This window comes from Prosopis cineraria, unplaced genomic scaffold (assembly GCF_029017545.1).
Source record: "Prosopis cineraria cultivar Desert tree isolate PC_DT_omini unplaced genomic scaffold, ASM2901754v1 PC6, whole genome shotgun sequence".
NCBI classification, from domain to species: domain Eukaryota; kingdom Viridiplantae; phylum Streptophyta; class Magnoliopsida; order Fabales; family Fabaceae; genus Prosopis; species Prosopis cineraria.
In genome coordinates, this window is record NW_026555337.1 from 36,815,947 (window position 1) to 36,842,617 (window position 26,671).

A 26,671-nucleotide genomic window follows, 5' to 3' on the forward strand; every position below is an offset into this window, starting at 1 on the left:
TGAACAAATTGTTATTTATTTATTTATGAAAAAATCAAATTTAAAATTGGGAAAATGAAAAAAAAAAAAAGTTGCCCTTAAAATATAGAAATAACAATTAAGTACTGTAAAATATGATAATTATTATTTAGTCCTTAGGAACTTGTCTAATATTTTGATTTTTGACAGAATGACGTATTTGTTTTCAGTAACTATTAAATGTTGGGAAATGATTATCTTGGTTAGGTTATTGAATAAAATGGAAAAGAAAATAACTACTTTCTTTCTGAAATTTTGCTTATCAATCAGCTATAATTATAGTTATTTTGAAGAAAGAATTAGTCATTTTCTATTATGTTTATAAATCAAAAATTTGCTGAAAGGAATTAGTCAATAACTCAATTAAATAAGTTATTTTCCAACACAAAACAGTATTTGATTTTTAGCATTTGTATTTGCATTTGATTGATAAACAAAATTGTAAAAAGAAATTAGTTATTTTTAGATTTTTTTTGTAGTTAATAATCCAACCAAAATAGTCATTTCCCAACTCATAATGGTTAATAAAGATGAATATATCATTTTATCAAAAATCAAAATGACAAGTCTCTAAAAACTAAATAATAATTACAATATTTTGCAGTACTTAAATTATGATTTGCATATATCTGAGGTAACGTTCTGTGATTCTTCCATTAATTTTGTTTTTTTAGCTGCCTATTCTCCCATTAATTTTTTTTTTTTGGGTAGAATCCCCCATTATTCTCCCATTAATTTTTTTTTGGGTAGAATCTCCCATTAAAATTTTGTGTGTTCAATATGATCCATCTAACTCATGTTGTTAGGCCCACAAGTGCTTTAGATGGGTACAATATGTTTGCGTCACAATTTACAACACCTATTATCTTCACAGGTGGCCCGGGCCCAATAGATCTTCACAGGTTTTAGGTTTATGTCAAGATCTAAATTTGATTTAATACAAATAAAAAATTATTTAAAGCTTTTGTTTTGGCCGAAAAATTATTTAAAGTTGACCTCAACCCAACTTAGTCTATGTCAAGTTGAACATTATTTAAGATAAAAATTAGCACATTCATTTGGATGAATTTGGTGCCTTTATATAAAAAGTAGCATATTCTTTTAAAAATTAAGTCAAAACACGAAAGCCTAATTTAACAGTAATTTACCATCATTTAAAAAAATAAATATTTTATTATTTATCGCCATAAGAAAAAATTAAGATGCACGGGATTAGGAAGAAAACTCTGCCCAAAAAAATTACTGTTCTTACAAAATTGTAGACTGAGTATTTCATAATCTATATACAAAATTATAAATTATATCCTCAATGTCATACACAATAGTGGATTTTTAAGTTATTGTTATAAAAAAAAATATAACAAAATATTAAATAATTTTTGTACTGTAGAAAGAACCAAGCTTTTACTGTACATAAACAGTATTTTAAACGGAATTTACAAAAGGTAAGATGTTTAGGCCAAAAGTGTACTTGAATTTTTTTTAATGTTTGTTTTCTTAACATCATCGTCTCTTTTTGAGCACGTGCTCTGATAATGATACACTCCACTATTGCAGCACACTCTTTTATGGGAATTTGACTGGAATACGAATTTGATTTAAAAAAATTATAAGTAATACCAGTAATAACATTTATAAAATTTAAATTTAAATAATAATATTGTCTTGTTAGATAAAATAAAGTTTTGTTTAGATATATATATATATATATATTCAATTTTAAGATAAAAAATGAATGAATGTTAAACTTTTTTTAAAAAAAATTGAGACTGTTAAGAAATAATAGATTTTTTTATTAGGATTCATGTTATTTTATTTATGTAATTAATAATATATCTAATTATTAAAATTATTGTTTTTTTTATGTCTAATGGGTTAGAAAATGCATGTCAATGAAATCATTTCAAATAACTTCTTAACTAATATTAATATAGACAAAAGGAAAAAAACATTCAAGAAGTCGTCGGCCGAAAACATTCCATGAGAAAAAATGAGAAAAAGTGTACGAATGCTTATGAAATTATTTTTTTGATATATTTGTGGCTAAATTGTTAAATTTTATATCCACAACTTAATTGTTAATATTATTGACTTCTAAAGATTTGGTCACGAGTACATTTAAAAAAATAACTTCATGAATATTCATATATTTTTTCTCTTTTTAGGCTATCAAATGCTCTCAGTCAGTCAGTGACTTCTTGAAAATTTTTATCGCTTTGCCCATATTAATATTATAATAGGAGGAAGTCATATTTTGCCAAATCCTTGTGCTTCATCAGAGAACTTTAAAATTAATCATGACTAAATCCCATGCTGTGCATCGTTTAGACATCAAATAAAAGCGCTGGTAAAAAAAAAAAAAAAGACATCAAATAAAGCATGATAAAGGCACAAACCCACCCAACTTCAATGAAACACTTTATTAAATTGTTGTTAGGAGGCACATGAGATTTAAAAAGTAGAGGTAGTTGATGTTGGATTTAAAAGCAAGTTAGATACACCACAATAATTTAAAACACAAATGAAAATAAAGGATAGTTTCACATAATAACTATTTATTATTATTTTTTGATTATTTCATATTTGTTTTCAATTCCATATGAGGATTTTTTTTTCCTCCAAAAAACAAACTATCATGATTGCTCAATCATGTTAAAGTTTGAATTCCACTCATTAACTGTTATTAGATATTAAATTCTTTCAAGGATAATTCATTAATATTCTCCCTATAATTTAAAAAACATTATATATATATATATATCATAATAATCAGACTGAAATGAGTAATAGGAAAAAAAATTAAATTGGTAAGTTAAATATGAAAGATAAAAGAACATCAAAACAAAAAAAAAAACAAAAATTCTTGTGATTCATGTCAAGAACTAACAAAACTAACAAATTGATGTTCGTAGTATTCTTCTATTGCTTCTACTTTCGGGTAGTTTATTGCTGTAACTTATCACTCAAAAAACAACTTTTATTGATGCCTCCATAAAAATTACTTCCTTCCAACCAAAATATATAGTATTGGTAACTAATTTATGATTCTCACAAAATGTTAGTTGAAACCTTAATCTTTTAAAAAAAAAAACTTACATCTTTTTAATTTTAACTCATTAAATATTTTATATAAGTGCTTTTGATAATAATAATTAAAATTCTATACATCATTTTTTTCAAAAAGAATAATAAATGAAGTGAAAGTATAGTTGAAAAAATAATTTTAAAAATTACCTCATATTATATATTTTGAACCAAATAGTGATGTTATATATTATGATTTAGAAAGAGTACATAATAATAAAGTCAAGTCAACACCAGCTGCTTTATACTACACAAACCTTCTATCTCATTCTACCCTTCCACACATAACAAATTAAGGAGAATTATATTTAAATCTCATATAAAAAAAATTAATTACTCAAAAATCCATTACAACTCAACAAAGGCTATTAAATGTAATGCTTTCAACAAACTACCTGAAACAAAGTGGAAAACAGATCACTATACATATTACTATCCTTCTTCACATTTGACTTGTCTACACTCAACAGAATCACTCCAAGAATTGCCTAAAAGGGAAGAAACAGAGAGAGAATCAAATTTCATAAGGAAGAGTGACCCTTTCCCATTAGCACAAAAATAAGCTTTGCTTAAATCAACATTCCCTCATCAATTCCAAGCCCCACCCCAGGTACTGTTTAGAAAGCTGCTGGCCACTAACAATTAACTTCCTTAATTGTCAAATCTTACATGATTTTCTTGAATTTGCGGCTTCAAAAAGCAAGAAGATATGACAGAAAAGAAAGAAAGATTCAATACTGAGCTCCACACCGCAAAAAATGCAAGCCCACTCATCGATTTGGCTCTGTTCAATTTAGAACATATGGTACTATTCACAACATAGAAGATGGAATATAACTTGTAAACCTGCATCAGGGACAACATATTTAGTAAGAGACCAAAACTTAACCCCTAAAATATCAATCATCATATCTGCTAAATCTACACGAATCAGCATAATCTTGAAGATAAAAATTGAGTTATTTGACTTTCCCATACAAATATGATGTTCCACAATGTCTATAATAAAATATCTCAAATGGAAGCTATGACAAGACTAAAATTGGATCTTCATGTAACAATGTTTTCCTCACATCACTTGCTCATATAATCATTGACTTCTAATCTTGCTCGAGCTTTGGAACAGGAGAACACAAGAAGAGAAATATTAGGCCCTGCTTGTTTTTTTTTTTTTAAAGCTGTTTTTGGTTTTTGAAATTAAAAAGATAAAAAACTTATTTGGATTAGTATTTTCAATTTAATTGTTTTCATTTTTGGTTTTTTAAAACAAAAAAATTAAAAATAAACTCAAGTTGTTTTCATTTTATTTTTCTTATTTTTAAAATATATTACATTTGATTATTAAAAATTACAGTTAATTTGACCAATTTTTATTATGAAGTACCACTATTACCCATATATAGTTATTACTATCAGTCTACTTTTTCATTCTAAAACTGTTTTTAAATTAATAATAACTAAGCAGATTTTTATTCATTTACCTACTTGCTACTATGGCAATCACTGACTTCTAAATATGCCTATTTCAAGCATTGTAAGATGAAACAAGTAATCATTCGAAGTGAGCTTATAAGAATGCAATATGAGCTGTTAAGAACAATAATCCCAGTGTTATTTAAAATAAATTGAATATCAACTAACATGGCCCAATATTATTCATGATCTAAAACCAAAGAGACCGTCACAACCCCAAAGCTTCCAAAACAATCCAGTTAATATCATTTGATTCAGTTTAAAAGAATCTTAAAAGTTAAAACCATGAATTTGACAACAGCAAAAAGTTTCAAATGTTAAAAACAATATAAGACCCCAGAAGACCAAGTTAATTTATTAATGGGAGAAGTATATCCAAAGACCACTTGAGCAAATTATCTGCATATAAGGATTAACAATAAATTTCATTTAAAAAAAATGAGTCACATTCTTATTTTAACAATAATCAATTTTATATTGATCCTTATTTGTAAATAATTTGTTTGAATAATTACTGGATGTGATTTTTCCAACATCAATTTATTAGTAAAATACAAACCAGGCCAATTTGTCACTCCAATTTATCAATTTACTATTGATAAGCTAAGTATCAATTTACTTATGCCACAAAAGGTTTCAAAAATGTACGAATGATATACATGATTAGGTATTACATTGAATCGACCTAAATAGTAAATATTCATTGTTTTACTTGTAAATTTGTATTGTTTGAGTGGTAAATAGTGTTAAATGTCTTTTTAGTTTTGATTTTGTGCTATGTGAATGGATGTTCTCGTAGTTTGACTGATAAATTTGCACTATGTTAGTAGTAAATTTGAGGTCCTTCTTAATGATTAATTTGGGAATACGGTCCTTCATCATAATTCTCCCTTCTTCTCCTCAATTCAAGACATGTCCATGTGGTAATAGTTAACACATTCATGTTGAGCAATGAGAACATGTTCTAATTATGAACTTTTTTAACAACTATACAGTATTCTATTTTATTGAACAATACATTTTTAAGATGTTATCTTGAGTTCAAGTTTTTTTAATTGGGGAAAAAATTAGAAGATTTACCCTTGTTTGAAATACGATAATACTTAAATTTAATATGATAGTATCAAATATCAAATGCACTATAAAAATAAAAAGAAAAGAAGATGGAATTTTCCTAATGTCTTTTTTTTATATATAATATTTAAATCTTCCAACTTATTTAAAGAATATCAAGTCTTTTGTACTTTGCTAAACCAGTTAACTTGCCAATGTATATAAAATTATGCATGTTGCAATGTGATCGTCTACATTCTTGTTCTGTCTATGATGTTAAGAGAATTGCAAACAAAATTACTCAATGCATTGAGTTAGGTTAAAAAAAAATTGATCTCTTACCAAAAAAAAACAAATTTTGTTGATGAAAAAAATTGCATTAAGAGAATTATAATTAATTTAATATAATAATGCTTAAATATATCCCAACAGTATTTCATACCAAATAATTGCTACTTCATCTGTTCAATATTATAAGACATTTTTTAAATATATCACATTAAAAAAATAAGATATTTTGAGTTTTCAAGTGTAATTAATAAGATTTTTTTTCAAAAATACGAGTAATTAAGGGACGAATTAATAAAAATTTTTAATTAAAATACCATATTAAATAAGGGTAAATATGAAATGAATGTATAAATTTAAAATTAATTAATTAATTAATTAATTGGAGGTGTAATTCTTGTAATGGAGAAGCGAGAAAGTATATATAAAAAATGGAAATAAAAATTGATTATTATTTATTTACCAAAAAATAAATATTACAAAACAATAATTATAAAAAATATAAATATTAATAGAATTTTTTTTTTAACCTTCTGTGTTGTCCAATGCACTTGTGCCACAAAAAAGTCCAAAGCCTTAAAAGGGTGACGTGGAAAAAACATGTCGTAATCAAATTTTGGGGAACAAGATTATAACATTGATAGATACAATAAATATGTCCCCAAAACACAAAATCTTGTCACACTTAACATCCATTATCCAATCAACCAAACATCACCTTTCCCTCCACAAATTAGTGCCTTTCTTGCTTTTGTAATGTTCTGTCATCTTTTTTTTATTTTTATAATAATAATAATAGAAGTTCAAATATAACAAGAAAATGACATTAATAAAAATAATTTAATGCACAAAAAATACATAATTTAAAAGATTTTTAATTTATTTAATCTGAAGTTTTGATGTTAGAGAGGTAGCTACTTATTTCTTATACTAACCTCATAGACAATGCCATGTTAAGATGTGATAGTAAATGAATCTCAATTACATTATCTAATTTTATTCATAAATCACTTCTAACATATTTTATTAAAAAAATCTTAAAATTTATTAATTTTATTTAAATATTATGAAGTTTCTAACTTTGCTGCAAATATATATATATATATATATATTTATGTATGTATATAACACACTTTAATAATATATTTTATCTCATCAATATTTAATGTAAATAATAAAATTATAATAAAAATTTAATAGCATGACAATTAAATAGAACCAAAAAATTATTTTTTTAATCTTGTGACTTGTAAATAAGATGGGAAGAGAGTACTTAGTAGTACTAAATAATTTTATTTAAATAAAAAAATATCAAGACATTCAAAAGTTTTTCATAGTAACTTTTACTTCCCTAACCGCAACACAAAAAATAACAATTAAGGAAATATTTTTCTGATGAAAGAAATTTGTATCAATTATAGATGGTTAAAATTTAGTTGAACGATTGGGAAAATAAGTGTTGTATATAATTTTGAAAGACATGCGAAAAATCGATGAAGCTCGTCTATGGCTCTATCTCTCTCTAGTGATCTATCGTTCTCAGTCTCAGTCACAGGCCCTACCGTGCCGCCGTGTCAAACCCAGCTTCTTCGAAACATCGCCACGCCTTCGCCCTCAGATTTGGCTTATTCTTATCCATAAGCTGCGCCATTCCGATTCTGGTCCGTTTTTCCTTCTTCAACCTTCTCGCCCACTTTTCATGATCTGGCATTTAAAATATCAGTTTACTTTATACAATTCTCCGTTGTAAGTTTTTTTTTTTTTTTAAATATGAAGATTTGTTTATTTTCAAATTGATGGGGTTTCAACTTGGGATTTTTTAATTTTCATAGACAGAGTTGAGCTGGGCGTTTTCACAAACACCTAGGGGCAGTTAAAAGTAACCACATAGACTCTGGTTACTATCACAGACCCCAAAAGATTCCAGAAACCGTGCAATTTTGTCATACGTGTGGGCATCTGTTTCTGCTTTTAGATCTGTGCGTGTCCTTTGCTGTCAGCAAGATAAAGGAAAATTAGGGCTTATAATTTATACCAATCTATGAATCTATGTATGTAAGCTTCTTTCTCTCTCTAGAGATCGATTGAGAGAAGAAAATACAGCAAAGGCTCTCACATGGGTGGATGGTGGTGGGGTTGGACCCATACACACCCTGGCATCTTATAAATGTGTAGGCCTCACTTGCAGTTTCAACAAACCCATACATGAGAGAGAGTGTATCCATGTGGGACCTCCCTCCTTTTCCCCCACCAATAATGGCACAGGAAATAAAGACGCACCACCCCCCACCAAGTTACAAATTTTGAAAATGAAAGTTTAATTGCAGGAACAAAGAGACAAGAATTCATCTATAAATAATAACAAAAGAGATGGGTAGGCAAGGATACAGACCATTTTGTCTTAAAATCTCTACTTTTTTGCATTGTGATTTTTCTTGTAAACCTTTCTCTTTAAGTCTTTGCTTTCTGGTAATCTCTAAAGGGGGTTTGTTGACTGTGTATATAAACTAAGTAGGAATTACAGACAAACTACAACACAATAAAGGTTGACGTCTGAAATCTCCACTTTGAAGCTTTAGCCAGCTAGGAATAACAATCATCCCTTCCCTTTTTCACTTCTGGCCTCCAAAGTCAAATTGTCCATAATGGAATTTGAATGATTGAATCAGCCTCGGTAGTTATAACTCAGCTTTTAACTTTTCTTGTTTTCACTTCATGCTTTCTCAGCTTGTTCCAGCAACACGAGGACTTAATTATACCTGTAAGCTCTAAAACATCATAGGACTAAGACTTGAATACATCCAACCCCTGGTAATTAAAGGAAAGGGGGAGAAGAAATTACAGTACCAGGGACTTTTTTTCTAATACCAATGGACTCAGATTCTATGTTATTTTTTCTTTTACCTGTGGTTCATTCACTTTCAGCTACTACAGAAATGAGAGATGAGAGAGATGGACAATGGTACAATAATGACAATAAAAGAAAAAGGAATGGCTGTGCCCCACATCCTTTACTAAACTGCTTTTTACGTATGCATTTTGTATGGTAGTAAGTAGTATAGTATTGATGATGATGTTGATGGGCTTGGTGGTGATGATTCTCTACAGATTTGTTTGCTGTTCCTGGTCTTCTTTGGTCCATTACTTCTCTCTTCCTGTAAAATTTGTATTTGTATTTGCACAAAACAGACAAAATGAGACCCGACAGACCCCAAAATTTAATAAACAAAGAAACACAGATGCACTATGCAAGTTGAAAGACAAGATGCAATAAAGAGAGCACAGAATTATAAGAGATCCAAAGTCATTTACCTGAAGCTTAGGATGCTAAATGGCAATGGGTCCACCACCCTTGCCGGCAAACATTTCAATGTTCCCATGACCGGAAGAAAACCTATATTAAAACACACATCACAAATGTAAAAACTAAAAATTCCTAAATAATGAAATTCATTGCGTTAATGGGATTGAATTTGCTTTTTAATGTCAAGGTTCCCTTTGAACCTTGTTTGGACATTTCAATGCCCATGCAATCTAAAAACTTCACAGCAATTCCAGTAGAAAGATAATGGTACCTGGGAATCTGACAATTAAAGGATTTGAAAGATCCCACGTCAAGAGAAGATGGCGCTGGAAGAAATGCATTTGTAGCGCCAAATTCGGAGTTGGTAGATGCAGCTGAGCCATCTGAATCAATGGCCTCATTAGGTCCTCCATTGGAGAAAGTAGCCATGTAATCTCCAGCAGCTTTTGTGGGAGAAGCGAAAGGGCTATCTGGGAGGTTATGCTCCAAACTGCAACTATTCAGGAACCCAAATAGACAAATACATTACTTTTGACAATTAAATTTGGCAAATTGAATTATTGGAATAAATGCTAGGATCGCACTTAGCAAGGACTAAGAGAGGAATCTGATGGAAACAAAGGTGTTAGCTATTCTGGCAGCCTTTTATTATTCTAAATGAGAAAAGTTTCATACCATTCTTGAAAATTACAATCTTCATGACTAGAGCTCAGCTTGTCATTGCCATCACTGCCACTGCTACCTCCATTTTCGCCATTGGTTGTCACGTTGCCAACAGAAATATTCACCTTTGGCTGCATTGGTGGCTGCTGAGAAACAGAGATAGGTGCCGTGCTTGCAGGAGCAGAGCTCAAACCACAATCTGGAATCAGGCAATATAAATCTCAACCAGTTCATTCCAATCCCCAGAAAGAACCAAGTACAATTAAGAGCAATTGCAAGAGACTGTAATTAAAATGGCTTAAGTATAGATACCCTCTGGTGATGCCTCAGAGTTGCCACCATGAAATGAAGGAAGAACAAGATTCTGATTGACTATGTTGGGAGCGGGAGTAGGGGGAGGAATTGGGCTTCCTGTTGAAAATGCTCTCTGGTGCTGCTTCTTGATGTCAAGAAGTTGTAGACCCATGAGTCTCCTACTCTGGAGCTCAAGAGCTTGCTGCAAATCAGTTTGCTCCTCCAACTTCCTCCTCCACAGCATATCTTGAGTATTATAGTACATTCTCCCTCCTAAGTTTTAGGAAATAGTTAGCATCTCATGGCTAGCTCAAAATCTGAGACAGTCGAAAGCAAAAAGAAGGAACTTACCAAGTTGGAGATCAAATGGATCCCTAGCGTCAAGTCCAGTAGGAGTACCACACGGTGAGAAATCCCCCCTTTCAACCTGTTTCCTGTAAACGAAATGAAATACGATATTTTAGAAAAGCTCAAGTATATTGATTGATAATACTATGTATCACATCATGAGAAGAACGAGCAAAAGAAGAGAGGGAGAGAATGCCTGTACTTGTCTGGGACTTTGCCTTTTTCCTTGTAAGGCTTGACTAGCACGCGAGCATCACAGACGAAATGGGGGTTTCCCTTGGACAGGATGAGCTTCACAGTCTCTGGATGTACGAAAGTGACGAATCCAAACATACGCTTCTGCTGGTATGGAATCCTCACATCTTGAACAGGACCATAAATGCTTCAACAACAAAAAAATGAAAGAGTTAAATTTTATGCCCAGAAATAAATTGAATGTTGTGGCCAAAGCAGAAAAAGAAGTAACCTGAAGTAATTTGAAACATCTTCCTCTCTGAAAGTACTATCAGCTGGAAAGGTCAAGTAGATCTGCCTGGAAGCTGGGTTTCCTATTCCAGAACCTCCATTAAGTGAAAAATCATTTCTTTCTAGCCTGGATCGCCCAAACTTGTGCAAATCCTCGTTCATCATAAGTGCGGCTGCAGCTCTGTGTACCCCATCATTAAGAAAAACATGGTTATAACTCAAGAAACTTTTGATGTTTAAGAAAACACATTACGAAGCTCAACTTTTGTACCTCTGGGTATCATTTTGCTGCTGCTGTAGTAGAAAATTCATGCCCTTTGGAGAGTAAGGCATAGAAGAAGGCATGAGATATCTTTGCTGCTGAGCAGTTTTAGATCTGAGAAGCTCATGGCTGCTCTGGTCCAACATCTCAATCTTACTGGGAGACCCAACCATTGAAACACCATCAGAATCTCCAATTCCTCCCCCATGAAGGAACCTACAGCTAGTGCCGTTTTTGCAATACCCTCTAGCAAAGTAAAGACAAGGCTTCCAACCCAACCCAGAATTCGGATCCTCAGACCCCAAACAAGCTTCATTAACAGAGCAGCTTCGGCGATGGACTGACCCGCCCCACCCGTAAGAGGGGAAAACGGTAGTGTCGCCGCCGGTAGGACTAGAAGATAAGTCAGATTGAGGATAGAACAAATCTGGGTTCTTCCTGCCAAGGGTAGGAGAGCCATCATTGAGGAAAGAAAGCTGGTCCTGAAGTTGAAACTCGTCAATTGGATCAGACCCATAAAAGGGTAAGGAAGAAGATGGCGATGGAACGTTGATATGCGGAGAATTAGAGCCAACAAGCAAATTGTTGTTTGGGCTCATCAAGTTATCAGCCCAAGCCGGTGAAGAAGAGGGGTTTGGGATTGTAAGAGCAGGAGGAGGAAAGTTGACTCCGGTGTTGCTTAGCCTTGAAGGAGTAGAATTTTGCCTTGAAAGGAAAGACGACGAAGAAGAAGATGGAGGAGGAGTTGAAGGTGTAGACGGAGAGTACGAGGATAATCCCAAGTCCCTGCGAGCTTTGACAATCACAGAGTGAACCAGAGCTTCAGGACCAAATGCTAATCTAATCATTTCTTTCTCCCCATGGTCTTGAATCAGAAGCAGGCCCATGATTTTGGAAGCATTCTCAGGGTCCAAGTTTTGGATCCGTGAGAAAACAATTCTTGTAGCTTCATACCCATCCATGGCTGCAAACCAAATACTTGGTTGTCTGTTTTGATGAGTTGAGTGCTGTATCTATCTGTTGTTCTATCTCTATACTCCCCAGTGGCTATGTATGTCTCAGTCCTGCTGCTACAAGTAAAGTTTCTTTCTCAACCACACACACAAGAGACCTACCTACCAACTTGAGAGGATGAGTGGTAGCACAGTGTCTTGCTTTCTCATATTCCTGCAAAGCCAAAGCCCAAAAAAAGCAGGTTAAAGAAGGTAAAGAGGGGAAATAAGAAAGTGAAGTGTTAGACTTAAAAGGCGTATTCTCGTGGGGTTGTTTAAAAAGGAGACTGATGGAGGATGCCCAGAGGTTACCCTTTGATCAAAGGAAGAAGGAAGAACAACTACAAGAGCGTAAGAGAGAGAGAGTGATAAGAGAGACATAAGATGGTGGTTGAATTCCTCTATAAAGAAGTAATGAGTGCAAAAGTTGCAGAAACAACAAAAGAAAGAAACAGCAGGGGGAAAAAAAAGTTTAATCTTTTAAAAAAAGGAAAAAAAGAGAGAAGATTTCACTTCCCACTTTATCTTCTTCCTTCCTCCAGCTTCTAAATCTCCCATCCTCCTTTCCAAATTAAAATTGAAACCCAAGTATGAGCAGAAGAGTACGGACTTACCCATGAACGATAATCTTCTCATCATCCTCGTGGCCTTCGGATTTCTCTGTTCAAAACAGAAAAATAGCAGTCAAACTTACTACAATAGCCAAAGCACTCTCTTCTTTATAGCTTCTGAGCAGAAGCAGGAGAAGGAGAAAGAAAGAACCAGCAATTGCTACTACTCTCGCTCGCTGCACCCTCTGCTCTATTTTATGGGGCTCTGGGCTAAGTGCGGGCAGTGAATTTAAGGACTTTTCTCTCTCTGCCCCCTCAGATTTTCTTCTCTCTCTACAGCCCCTCTCTCTTTCTTTCCATGTTCTTTCAAAATTAAAAACAAGAAAAATTTATTGTCTGTGTTTGCGTTTGAGGGTGTAGGGTGATCGGGCTGTACTTCTACGTTTTCCGTAGACATTAACGTCCTTTTGAGAAATTTTTTGCCTAAACCGGACGTGAAAGATGTCAAGTTATTTTTTTCAAGTTATGTTTTTGTTTTTTTACAGTTCAAGTTAGTCAGTGCAAGTTAATTCTTGATTTCTAAGCATTTGTAAGAAGATATAATCGTCACTGAATCAGATTAGATTTATGTGGAAGTTTTGGAAAAATATGCGTACCTGTCCGCAGAGCATAAAATACCAGCTGCTCCTTGCTCCTTTATATTAGTCACGTTTTAGAAATATAATATAATTTATTTTATAAGTCATTAGTTAATAAAATTATATTATTTTAAATTAAAATTTTAAAACTAAGAAAGATGAAAATAAAAAAAACATTATATAATTGACTTAATTTTTAGTTGAGAGTTATGTTTAAAATTTTATTTTTTTATTTTTTATACTTTTATAGTATTGATATTGATAAGATTAATAAAAATAATTTATAAAAAAATTAAAAAAATATATTATTTAAAACTTATTTTTGGCCTGATATATAGTTTAGAACTGACCAAACCTTTTATGTCTTTACATATCTTTGGCCCAAAAAAGTGTGTGTACTTACATATTATGACTTATATGATACAGTGATAGAGTTAAACTCTGTAAAATTAGGATTGATGAATTTAAATAAAATTCTCTTCTTTTGTATTTTATTTATTTTATCATTTTATAAAATATAAAATATTCTCTCTCTTTAGTAAAAGGAAATACTTCATAAAACTTTATCAATCTCATATTCAAATGATTTAAATCCATTAAAAATATTACATACTACGTGTGGTCAATATTATAAATCATATTTTTCAAGTATCAAGTTTAAAATTATAAATATTTTAAATTTTTCAAAATATAATTAATAACATTTTATAATTAAGACATCATATTAAGTAATGATAAAAATAAAAAAAATATATAATTTTAAAGATAATTAATTAATTAAAGGGTGCAATTCAATTAAAATATTTTATAAAAGAGTAAGAGAGAAGGATTTGGACCCTCTCATCATTTCTCTCTGTGTTCTCCTTATCTCATCCTCACTCTTGATTAAAACTTTAATAGTTGAGATTTAATTAAATTCATTTAGTTATTTTAATTACAGCGTGCAGTTAGTTTACAGTTGTGAAATGCTTAAAGCATGTTTTAACAGTTTAGATCTATTCATTTGTTTGTTTGTAATAGTTTAATAAAAACATTAAACCTCATATGTAGAAAATTTAATCCAAGGGTGAGCATAGGATGAAAAGAAGAAAATGAACGAAAGGAAAATGAGGAGATCCAAATCTGAGACTAACAAGGAGGGTACGGTTTGTAACTCGTTGGAAAATACTGTATTTGTTTGTCTTCAAAAACTAAGAATTAAACTTTTGCACAGCATACGGAGGGCCATTTGGTTTTCCATTTATTGGAAGTCATAAAAGTCAAATATTACAATGAAATTTGTGGTAGGATTTTAAAAAAAGTTAGTTTGATAGATTAAAAATTATTTAGATAGAATGTATAATAAAAAGTACTTTCACATGTATAATTACAAAAAAAAAAGACATTGATTTCATGATATGTAATTTTTATTACACACATGTTAAATAATAAATTAACACTCTCTCTATCCTAAATTATAAGATACTTTTAAAGAAATTTTTTCATCCCAAAATATAAAACATTTTGAGTAGATTAAAGTTTTATTAAATGTACCAATTTTAATATTACTCTTTCTTTCTATATATAATTAATTTTTATTTCTTTTACAATGTGTTAAATTATGAATATTTTTGAAATTTTATATTTTTGTTTATATTTAATGAGATTTATCAGTATGTGATATTTTATCTAAAAATATCTTATAATTTAAGATAAAAAAAGTAATAAATAATGACTCTTCATTAGCCTTGCTCATTAGTCATTACCCCAATCTCATAAGTTACTCTATCTATCCCAAATTATAAGATAGTTTTAGATAAAATCTCACATATCAATAAACCTCATTAAATACATTTAACAACCTTATCATTCCAAAATAAAAATATAAACTTTTAAAAATACCCATCATTTAATATATTGAAAAGAAAAAAGATAAAAATTAATTATAGAGAGATGAAAGTTAATATTGAAATTGACGCATTTAATGAAATATTAATTTACTCAAAGTGTCTTATATTTTGAGACGAATAAATTTCTTTAAAAGTAACCTCTAATTTAGAACGGAGGTAGTACTTTCCTTTATTTGTTTGTCTAACACATTAAATATGTAGTAGTACTAATTATTTTTCTTAAGCTAATAAAATTTTAGTTTAATGCTTATGGTCACTTCCTGTGTGATTTCCCTAGTCTCCCTGCAATTTATGGTTTATGAAAAACTACAAGCCTAACAATCTATGAAAAATATAATGTTTGGTAAATAATCATAAGGGTGGAATAGTAAAACAAAAAATAATCAGTCCCTCTTAATGCCCAAACTTCAATTTCAAATATAAACTTAAGCAAAAGTAGCTTTAAGAAAATGGACCTTTGATGACTTTTTCCATGGACATTTTCAAAGGGTTTTGAAAAATTTTATATAAACCAAACAACTTTTATATTTAAAATTTGTCAAAAGTACTTCACAAAATTAAAAGCTTGTTAACCAAACACACTAAGAAAACAGGAATTCTTGCATTAATTTAGAAAATATGGTTAATTCATTACATTTATTTGTAAATGAAAAAGTTTTTCCGACTTTATTTTTCTTCAAGAGCATTAAAAAAAACACACACAAACACACACACGCCATCAAATACTAAATCTCCTTCTAATCGATTGTAACAGAGTTAACGTAAGAAAAAGTTCATTAAAAAGCCAGCCGGTGACTTACATATGAGATCATAAATTTCTTTTAAAAATCCATTTGTTAATCTCAAATAATAATTTATTCTGTCTTTTTTTATTATGCCATGTTAACTTCTCCTCCATCTCAAATTATACGACAAATTGATATAAGAGTTTACATATCAATACATTTTAGTGATGACACTTTATAAATTTAATTTTTTAAAATAAAATATAAATTTTTAAAAATATTATTCATTTAATGTAACTTAAAATCTATACACTTAATATTACATTACAATCACTCAATTTTTTCTCCATTTAGTGGATAATATTGAAAAAATTTATTAATAAAACATTGTTTTTTTATCAAGGATGAAAAGAATACCTCTAGAGTTGTCATATAATTTGAGACAGAAGAAAAGTAATACTTTTAAAAAATTAAGAAATTAGTCTAAGTTGAATATCATTTAAAATTACTCTTAATCAGAAAATTCAAATTTAAACTGGAGTGAAATATAAAAAAGCACTTTAAAAGTGTGACACTAATATTTTATTAAATTTTATAAATAGGATTGATTATAGTATTTTTTTTAGTTAGAATCATAAATAATACTACCAATTAGCCATAATACTCTCCTGTTCAATAAATTTTTGCAAAAAATAATCTTAATTAAATAATATAATTAATAAAAATTTTTAATTTATAATATTAGACTGAGAATGGCAAAAGTAAAAAATAAAAAATAAAATAGTCCTGTTATCTGCAAACTATTAACAATCCCACTTGCTATTTCTCATATGATGTGAAATGCATGGACCTGTTTCCAATTGTTTCCCTTAATTTATATATATATATATATATTATAATAATGAGAGCATATTTTAGATCTGTGCCTGAAAGAGTGCACGTTCACTTGCCCCTACCTTCTGACACTATTTTTCAATTTTCAATTTTCTGTGCCTTTCTTTCCCGAGCAGAGCACACTCACGCTTTGATGTTTTGTTCGACGCTCCTGGACGAGTCTTCTGTTCACGCGCCAGTGGAGTCTCTGATGAGCCTTGTGGGCCCTCTCGACTATTCCATCATCAGCATTAATTCGAGAGTAGTACTCACGCGCTTATGGCGTTGCCTTGATTGGGTCATCAAGTGCTTTTATAGGACAGTCAATGCTTTTGCAATCAAATGCTCTCTCAATCGTTTCTCTGACTCTAACGCTCTCTACAGTTATGTTTTTATTTTAGCAATCACTCTACAGTTATGTTTATAGTAAAATCACAACAGTGAAAAAATTAATATTATTTTAGCATACACATCAAGAATCATGCTCAATCAATATCACCAATCAAATATCAATATAAAATTAGAAACTGACAAAACTTGTTTATCATTATTATTTATAAATTATAAATGTAATTTTCATTTTAATTTAAAATATAAAAATTTATATTAAAATTTTACTAGTATTTACAAAGCCCGAAGGCCTTTTTCTTTAATTGTTGACAATATATAAATGAAAACTTATCTCACATTTTATATTTTATCTAGTTTAGAATTACAAATCATTTTTAACTAATTTACACATACAATAAGTTAGTTAATGGCTTTTAAAATTATTATTTACTCCTTCTGTTTAAAAACATAAAGCATTTTTTAAAAAAATAAATATTAAAAAATATAAGATATTTTTATTTTTAATCTTTCAAGACGTAATCATTGCTTTTTTTTAAAAGTATCTCTACTAAATGAATCATTTTATTTATTTTAGGGTGTTTAATAGGGGTAAATATAAAAATTAATTTGAAAATAAATAAATACTTTATTAGGTGAGATTTAGTTAAAAATATCTTATATTTTTTTAACAAATGGAGTATATGTTTGCTCTTATTTAATAAGATGTGTTAATTAAAAAATTAGTAATTACAACCCTAATTAAAGAAAATTAAAACCTTATTACTTAGGCTTTGAAAGAACACAAATGTTTCATATATTGTCCATTAATTGTTATAAAATAAATTTTCTAAAATAGGCTAAAGTGTAATTTTAGTCATTTAATTTTACACAATATTTCATTTCGGTCCCTTAATTTTATAAAGTATATTTTTAATTTTTTAATCTTAACAACGTTAATTTTATCACAAAAAAATTTAAATTAAACTTTTAAATATTGACAAAACATTATCAAATATTGTCTTATTGAATTTAATTTTTTTAAAATAATAATGAGTGGTGCAAAAAAAATCATTTGAAACTAGTACTATTGAGGTTAAAGAATTAAAAATATACTTTTTAAAATTAAGGGATCAAATTAAAATTTTATATAAAATTAGAGGATCAAACTATGCTTTAATCTCTAAAATATCATGCTAACAAATACAAGTCATTTTGTGTAATCAATATGATTTTTTTTTCAAAAATATCCTTGATTAAGGGTATAATTAATAAAATTTTTAATTAAAAAACTTATTAATAATAGATACATATAAATATGAAAATAATGTAAAATTTAAATTGCCATCAACTAATTTATTAAAATATAAATAATTTAAAAACATCTTATAATACAAAATAGACAATGTATTTTTTAACATGGTACTAAAAAATTATTTTATAGTACAAGGATTGGTGAAGTAATCTCCTCATTAACTTTAAGTAATCTCCTCATTAAGGTTTTAGATATCAGCAACCTCAAACTTTGCGCTGTTGACTAAAATGTCTTCCATTGTTACTTGAAAAAACACGCCATATGTGTTGGAATATTCAAAACTGTTTCTCTGATTTTATTTATTTATAAATCACTTTCTTCATATTTTATTAAAATTTAAAAAATTAAAATTTATTAATCCTTTCAAAAAAATTTAATAAATTCTTAAATTTAATCATATTAAATATACATATTTTCTCTTATAATCATTTAATGAAGGATAAAAAAAACTTGTATTAAAAAAATCAATGACCTGATTCATAAATAAAACAAAAAAAATTCTTTTCTCATATTTGTTTTACTAAATTTTTTTCTCTCTACGTCTTGTAAAAACAACCTGAAGAAATACTTGCAAATGCCCTCCCTACTCTTCTTATTATAACACACTTTTTAGAAAGATTAAATCATCATTATAGTTTAATTAGATTTAATTTATGATTTTCAAATATAATTAAATATGAAAATGTATTTTTCATAAGCAGAAAATGTATTTTATTTTCAAATAAAACTAAAAATTTAACTATCTATCCTTAATTTTATGAGATTAATTAATACCAACATATTTAAATCATTTCTCCTGACAAAAGCATGATTAAGATTAAATATTATTCCCTCCGTCTCAAATTATAAAATAATTTTACATAAAATCTCACATATCAATAAATCTTATTAAATACACTTAACAACTATATATTTTCAAAATAAAACTATAAACTTTCAAAAATATCCATCATTTAATATATTAAAAAAAAGGGACAAAAATTATTATAAAGAGAGAAACATAATATTAAAATTAATTCATTTAATAAAATATTAATCTACCCAAAGTGTTTTATAGTTTATGATGAAAAAATTCTTTAAAAAATGCCTTATAATTTAAGATGGAGGGAGTATTCCTTCCATCTCTATAGATAAGATGTTTTTAACTAAATCATATAAATTAATAAAATTATTTATCTAATTAAAAGCAAAACAACATTCTAATTTTGCCCCTAATTATTGTAAATAAAAATAATTTTTTTAAATAAATTAATGAGAGTATTTATCTATCCTTAATTTTATGAGATTAATTAATACCAACATATTTTTAAGTCATTTCTCCTGACAAAAGCATGATTATGATTAAATATTATTCCCTCCGTCTAAAATTATAAAATACCTGTTGACAAAATTTTACATACTAATAAACCTCATTAAATATACTTAACAACCTTATATTTTCAAAACAAAACTATAAAATTTTAAAAATACCCATCATTTAATATATTAAAAAGAGAAATGATAAAAATTAATATAAAGAGAAAAATGTAATATTAAAATTGGTTTATTTAATAAAACATTAATCTACCCAAAGTGTCTTATATTTCAGGATAAAAAAACTCTTTTAAAATTGCCTTATAATTTAGAATGGAGGGACTACTCCTTCCGTCTCTATATATAAGATATTTTTAACATAATCATACAAATCAATAAAAATTACTTATCTAATTAAAAGTACAACAACACTCTAATTTTGCCACCTAATTATTGTAAATAAAAAATAAATTTTTTTAAAATAAATTAATGAGAGTACTTATTTTTTTCTCTTTCTAATTTAATAAAAGTATAATGGTCTTTCATTAAAAAATATACTAACAATCTCTTATATTTAAAAAAAAAATTCTAAATTTTTTTAATATAAATGAATTGAGGGAGTATTTAAATATATGTTTTGTCTTTTACGAGAAAATGATGTTCCATGAGTTCAAAGTAAAAAAGCAGAAGGTTATTAATCTTATTAATAAAGAGATTCGCAACCTTGCACCCGTAATTAATGAAATTTAAATATTTTTGTGTCAATTGAATCAGGTTAAAAAGAAATCCCATTTATACATTCTGCGTTTCTTAGACACACTATTGGTCATTGAGATCACGTTTGAGTCACCATGCCCCACAAATTAATACTTTCCTGTCTCTTTACAGTCTATCATTGTTGCTGTGGGGTTACATTATTAAAAAAAAAAATGTCTTTTTTGTCAGCAAATTAAATCCTATGTAATTATTCGAGAGAAAGAGAGGCTATTGTTATGGTCTTTTTAATGAGAAAGTTTAGTGAATTGGGTGTCAGAATCATTAAGCTTTGTATAAGCTTCATAACTCAAAAAAAAAAAGTACTAATAAATGATATAATAGAATAACTGGATCAATTTTATTGATGATTGTTGTTATGATGTTACAAAATAATATTTCCTATGTTAAACAGTAAATTAATTAATTATTTTTAAATTAATATCATCTTTTCATATTAACCTTTATTTAGTGAATTGGTTATTTTATTTATAAATTATATCATTAAAATATATAAATTATATCATTAAAATTTTTATTATAAATTTATCGTTTATCTTTCATTAACAATTTATAATTTACCAATATGATCAGCACAGTTTTAATCTAATTTAATATTAAATTAATATCATCTTTTTATATTAACCTTTATTTAATAGGATTTTCACTTAAAAATAATATAAAATAATTTATTTATTAAGGATATTTTTTAAAAAAAATATATTAATTATGCTTGAAACATTAAAAATGCTTTATGTTTTTTTTTTTAAGGGAGGGAGTTAAAGGTATGCATTGTGCTAATTAAAATGATAAAAGATCACTTTCTGGTTAAAAATTAATCATGTAAAAGATCAATCATGTGTTCTACAAAAAAATTGACAAAAATATTACAATAATAGTTAAAAAATTATTTAAGTCCTCCTAAAGAATTATTAATAAATCTTTAAAACATTAAAAACAAATTATAAATTTAATAAAATAATCTGAATTAAATACTAATATAACATTTTCAAAAAATGCATTATTTATAATTATAAGTCTCAATTGAAATCTGATGCAAGGCATGTGATACTTATTCTAGTTTTCTTATAGCATATAAAGGAACGATTTGCATTCTGTGCTTGTCACGAGTTGATGGGCAAGGTTAGAACAATCTTGACTTTACATTTCAATTCAGATCGATTTTTGTCATCCATTTAAATTAATTTTTAATATTTTTAATATTATATTTATTAATATAAAAAATATAAAAAATTTTAAAATTTTAATTATTACCAATATGATCAGCACAGTTTTAATCTAAAAGTCTAATTTAATGTTAAAAAAATTTATAATTTTATAATTTGACTATCTAGATAGACTCTAGACAGTTTAAAAATAATTTAAATGATCTAAATTAATATTAAAAAATTTATAAATTTTACAAATTAACCATTTAAATGTATTCTAAATAGTCTAAATTTAATATTAAAATTTTTTATATACTATATTTTAATAAATATAATATTAAAAATACTTAAAAATTAATTTAAATGGATAACAGAGATCAATTTGAAATAAAATAGAGAGTCAGAATTGCTTCTAGTCCTAATGAGCATTCAGTGCTCATCACAGTGATAAGTACTGAATGCGGACGCATTAAGGAAGGTCAACTTGATTTGCTTGGATTTTATTTTTTTTGGTTTCCAACAAGTATTCTTTTACTGAAATCAATCTTATTCGAAACATTTTCGGGTATTAAATGTAAGTATTTCTCCCAATAAATATGTAAAATTTAATTCATTATGTTGTGAGGGATTGGTCCCTTCTACTAAACCTAACTCTTGTGGGCATTCACTTAGATTTGAAGGTCGATGGAAATTCTCTTAGGACAATCAAGGCCACAATAAGAACGCAAGAATGTAGAGCTTTATTGGCTTCCAAAGTTACAAATCAAGGATAGATATGAAGCAGCAAAGAACGTGCTAGAGGCCATCATCAAACACCAATATCTTATAATTGTAATGTTGATATGGTTCACGTACAATGCTATGGAGGAACAAAATGATTTCAGTATTTATGAGGACGATGTTGTAGAAAATGGAGGATGCAACTCAAGGAAACGAAGATGGCAAATGAATGGTAAATAGTTAGAAATGGCAAGGTGTACAAAGGGATGGATTTGGCTGCGATGATTGAAATTGAGACTCCATGACTTATTTTAAATTATTATTATCTGTGTTGGTCTAGAAGCAGTTGTCAACTTTTATAAGTTTATTGACCTTTTTTCATAAGAGAGGTTCTAGTAGCTGCATTTAATTTCTAAACATTGATGTCAAATGGGCAAGGCACGACAAAGTATGTTTTGAGACTACCACCCATTATTTTCATTTTCTTCAATCATAATAACTTTCATTTAATCTCTATATTTTTAAGTAATCTCTCCATCTCAAATTATAAAATATTTTTGAAGTAGTTTTTTTCATCCCAAAATATAAAACACTTTGGGTAGATTAAGATTTCATTAAATGCACCAATTTTAATATTATCCTTTTTCTCTCTATAATTAATTTTCATCCCTTTTCTTTTTAATATATTAAATAATGAGCATTTTTAAAAATTTATATTTTTATTTTAAAAATATAAAATTGTTAAGTGTATTTTATAAAATTTATTAATATGTAAAATTTTATTTAAAAATATCTTATAATTTAAAACGGAGGGAATAGTATTTAGTTCAATGGATGGGAAGGAAAGGAGTTTAATAATCCCTTTGAACCCCCAATTTGCATGTGAGATTAGGAGATGAGGAGAAGGAATATTTTGTTATTCCCTCTCCTCCAACCAAATGCTCACTTAGATCTTAATTATAGGGAAAAATTTTAAAGTTTTTTTGCAGTCTTTAATATAAGACAAAATTAAAGTGATTAATTTTGTTTAGAAAATTTTGTCCCTTGTTTATTTATTGAGGGTCTAATTATGTTTATGGGAATATTATTTGTAAGTATTTTAAATTGTTAAATAAAAATTTATTATAATATTAATTGTAAAGAAGGGCAAAATTAAAAAAGTTATGTATTTTTAATAAGATTAAAAATATAACTATCATATCTTAATAAATATGAAGTTGATTAAATTTGTCTTATAATTCAGATCAAAAAGACTATATATATAATGTGCTAGGTGGTGGCTTTTGTTTATTTAATTTGGTCTTGGTTGTTGTTTGGGTTTTATGGTTTTCTAATGTTTATTTAATCTGCAAGGCGTTGATGCTTGTAATCTTTGTTTGCTTCTAATGGTATATATACACCTTTTGGGTAAAAATAGATCTAGTTTTTTTTTTTTAACTTGCTAACAAAAAGGTTGAATCTTGGATTATAATTTGTTTCATTTGTATGCAAGTTTGAAACTTGATGGGAATTTGCTTTCTCAGTTCTCACTTGTCCTTATCTTGATGCCCACATTACATATAAAATGATGACTGAACCTCTCTCTCCCCCCCCCCCTTTTCTCCCTCCTGCCTTTATTTTCTCACCTTTTATCCAATTCCAAACACCAACTCATCATTCTCCATGTGATATATTCCTTTTAAATTTTAATACTCCTTCATTTTAATTTATAAAATATTTTTTTAAAAGATTTAATTTTTTAAAATATAATATATTTTGATAAAAATAAAATTTTATTAATGTTACTTTTTTTAGTATTACCTTTTCTATATATCATCTCTCTTCAGTATTTTTTATCAATTGAGTATTAAATAAAGAATATTTTTGAAATTTTATATATTTATCTTGAAAAAGTAAGGTTGTAAAATGCATTTAATGAACTTTATTGATATGTGAGATTTTATTTAAAAGTGTCTTATAATTTGAGATGGAGGGAATATAAAATAAAATAAATTAATTTTGTGCTTATTAAAAAATGATAGTTAGATTTTTAAAAATTATTTAAGAATATCTAACTTTTTAATTCTACTTTTCTTTGAAATTAACAATCATAAAAATTATTGTCTAGAGATTCAAATGATAATAAATAAATAAATAAGAAGTAAAGTGAAAAAAATATTAATCATTTTAACTTTATCTTATATTAAGAACAAAAACTTTCAAATTTTTCCTTATATTAAAAATAGAAAGAGTATATATACTCTCTTATCCTTATATATAAAGTATTTTTTAAATAAATTTTGCATACCAATAACAATTTATTATTTAGTTGAAAATATATAAAATCACCATAATTTTATAGTTTTGCCCTTAGTGATATCATAAAGTATACAATTAATATTTCTTTTTCTTTTTAAGACAACATAAGCAAAATCATCTAATTATTAAAATTATCATAACATTCTTTATATTTAAAAATAAAATAAATTTTTATAAAATATCAGGATGGAGGGAGTATAATACAGCAGACAATTCAATCACTTTTGCTTCATGCTAATGTCTCATTGAAATCGACCAAAAAGAAAAGAGAATGAATGAATGAACACTTTCCCACTTGTGGAAGTGACTGGCAACCATTGAGAAAAAGTGAGGCAAACGTTTAACTAAAGTGAACTTTCTTTGCGTGTGTGTATAAAGTGAACTTTCTGTATTTTCAATATGTGTAAAATAAATTATATTGTTCATGATTTCTGAACCATATAATTCCTTAAGAAATATGACAATGTTTGAATGTGTCTGTTGAATAAATTGAGAAAAATAAAAATTCATATTAAAATACTCTTAATTCAAATGTCTCTAAGATGCTATATATATACACTACCTCCATTAAAAAATATAAGGTATTTTTTGAGGAATTAGATGTTAAAAAATATAAGGTATTTTTAATCTTTTGAGGTATAATCAATTCCTTTTTTTTCAAAAGTGCCTCTTTTAATAATGATTTTATATTTATTATAGGGTGTTTAATAGGGATAAATATGAAATGATAGGTTAGTTGAACAGTATTAACTATTTTATTGGGGGATGAGATTTGGTTAATAATACCTTATATTTTTGAACGGAGGGAGTATATATATAATATTTGTTAATCACATAATTGAATTTTAAATATTTGATAATTACAAATTTCAAGTTTAAGTTTATATATTTTAGACATTTTTTATGCTGATTAAAGAAGTTGTTAGATTTTTTTTATTTGTTCAAAAACATTCCAAAATTTCAATCGTGTTTTTATTAATATTTAAAGAAAACATTGTCATGGCTCGCTCAAGTTACCAAAAATTATTACAATTATACAAGTAAAATTGGAATATCATTTAATATTGTGACTAGACATCTAATTTAGACCAATTTTTATTTTTAGAATTTAACTTATACAAACGACAAGAGGGAGTAATTCCCAAATAAAATGTAAAATGAGAAAGTAAATACAATAAAGGTTGAACTACTTTTTTCCCAAAAGAAATTAATTTTTTTTATTTGGCCCCATATATTATATATAAAATAAAAAAACATGAGGGGAAAATCATGAAAAGTGAATAATGAGGATTGGATGGAGAGGGGAAAAAAAGGTTATAATTACGCTTTTAGACATTGTGAAATGAGAAAGCTGCTCAAAGCTTAGCTTTATTTTCAATCACGTTGGATTGAGTTCATTGATGGACCCATTTGCAATTTTTATTTTTATTTATTATTTTTCCTATAAAGTTATGAGACACTATCATACTTTATTGGCAATTGGCAATTTTTTCTTTCTCTTTTGCTAGAAGAGCATGTGATTCTACTTAGCTTGATTTGAAATAGTCAGGGGCTAAAGTGACTTTCAAAATTGAACAATCAGTTGGCATGTCTAGAAAATCTTTTTATTTTTAAAATTGTTTCAATTAAAAATGAAAAATTTTGGATTGCCATGCTTTTTTGAGATTAGGGATGACAAAAGATAAACCACGTTCAATTATATTTACTTGATATAAAAAATTAAAATCGGATATCCAACTCTTGTTTCAGGAATAATATTATTTCCCTATTACTCACATTGATTATAATTTTTTTTTGAAAGAAAACAAATAATACTACTCACATTAATATAAATTGGTGGAATGACATGTTTATTTTAAAAGCCATCACACTTCAG

The 26,671-nt window shown here is 27.6% G+C and overlaps 1 protein-coding gene across 4 annotated transcripts; it reads right to left on the minus strand.

Moving 5' to 3' along the window:
* Positions 1 to 8,252: 8,252 nt before the first annotated feature.
* LOC129313419 (zinc finger CCCH domain-containing protein 53-like) lies at positions 8,253 to 13,151 on the minus strand. Of its 4 annotated transcripts, none has more exons than XM_054956503.1 (10): positions 12,859 to 13,151; positions 11,262 to 12,419; positions 10,992 to 11,171; positions 10,722 to 10,907; positions 10,529 to 10,611; positions 10,196 to 10,450; positions 9,896 to 10,082; positions 9,492 to 9,710; positions 9,229 to 9,310; positions 8,253 to 9,071 (listed from the first exon to the last, which is right to left on the minus strand). In XM_054956503.1, the coding sequence occupies exons 2-9, from the start codon at positions 12,212 to 12,214 to the stop codon at positions 9,244 to 9,246; spliced, it is 2,130 nt and encodes a 709-aa protein (XP_054812478.1). In that variant the 5' UTR covers positions 12,215 to 12,419; positions 12,859 to 13,151; the 3' UTR covers positions 8,253 to 9,071; positions 9,229 to 9,243. The 4 variants fall into 4 exon arrangements, with proteins under 4 accessions (XP_054812478.1, XP_054812477.1, XP_054812475.1 ...); XM_054956502.1 differs by having other exon boundaries at positions 9,492 to 9,716; positions 10,728 to 10,907; positions 12,859 to 13,149; XM_054956500.1 differs by having other exon boundaries at positions 9,492 to 9,716; positions 12,859 to 13,149.
* Between the last annotated feature and the right edge of the window lie 13,520 nt (positions 13,152 to 26,671).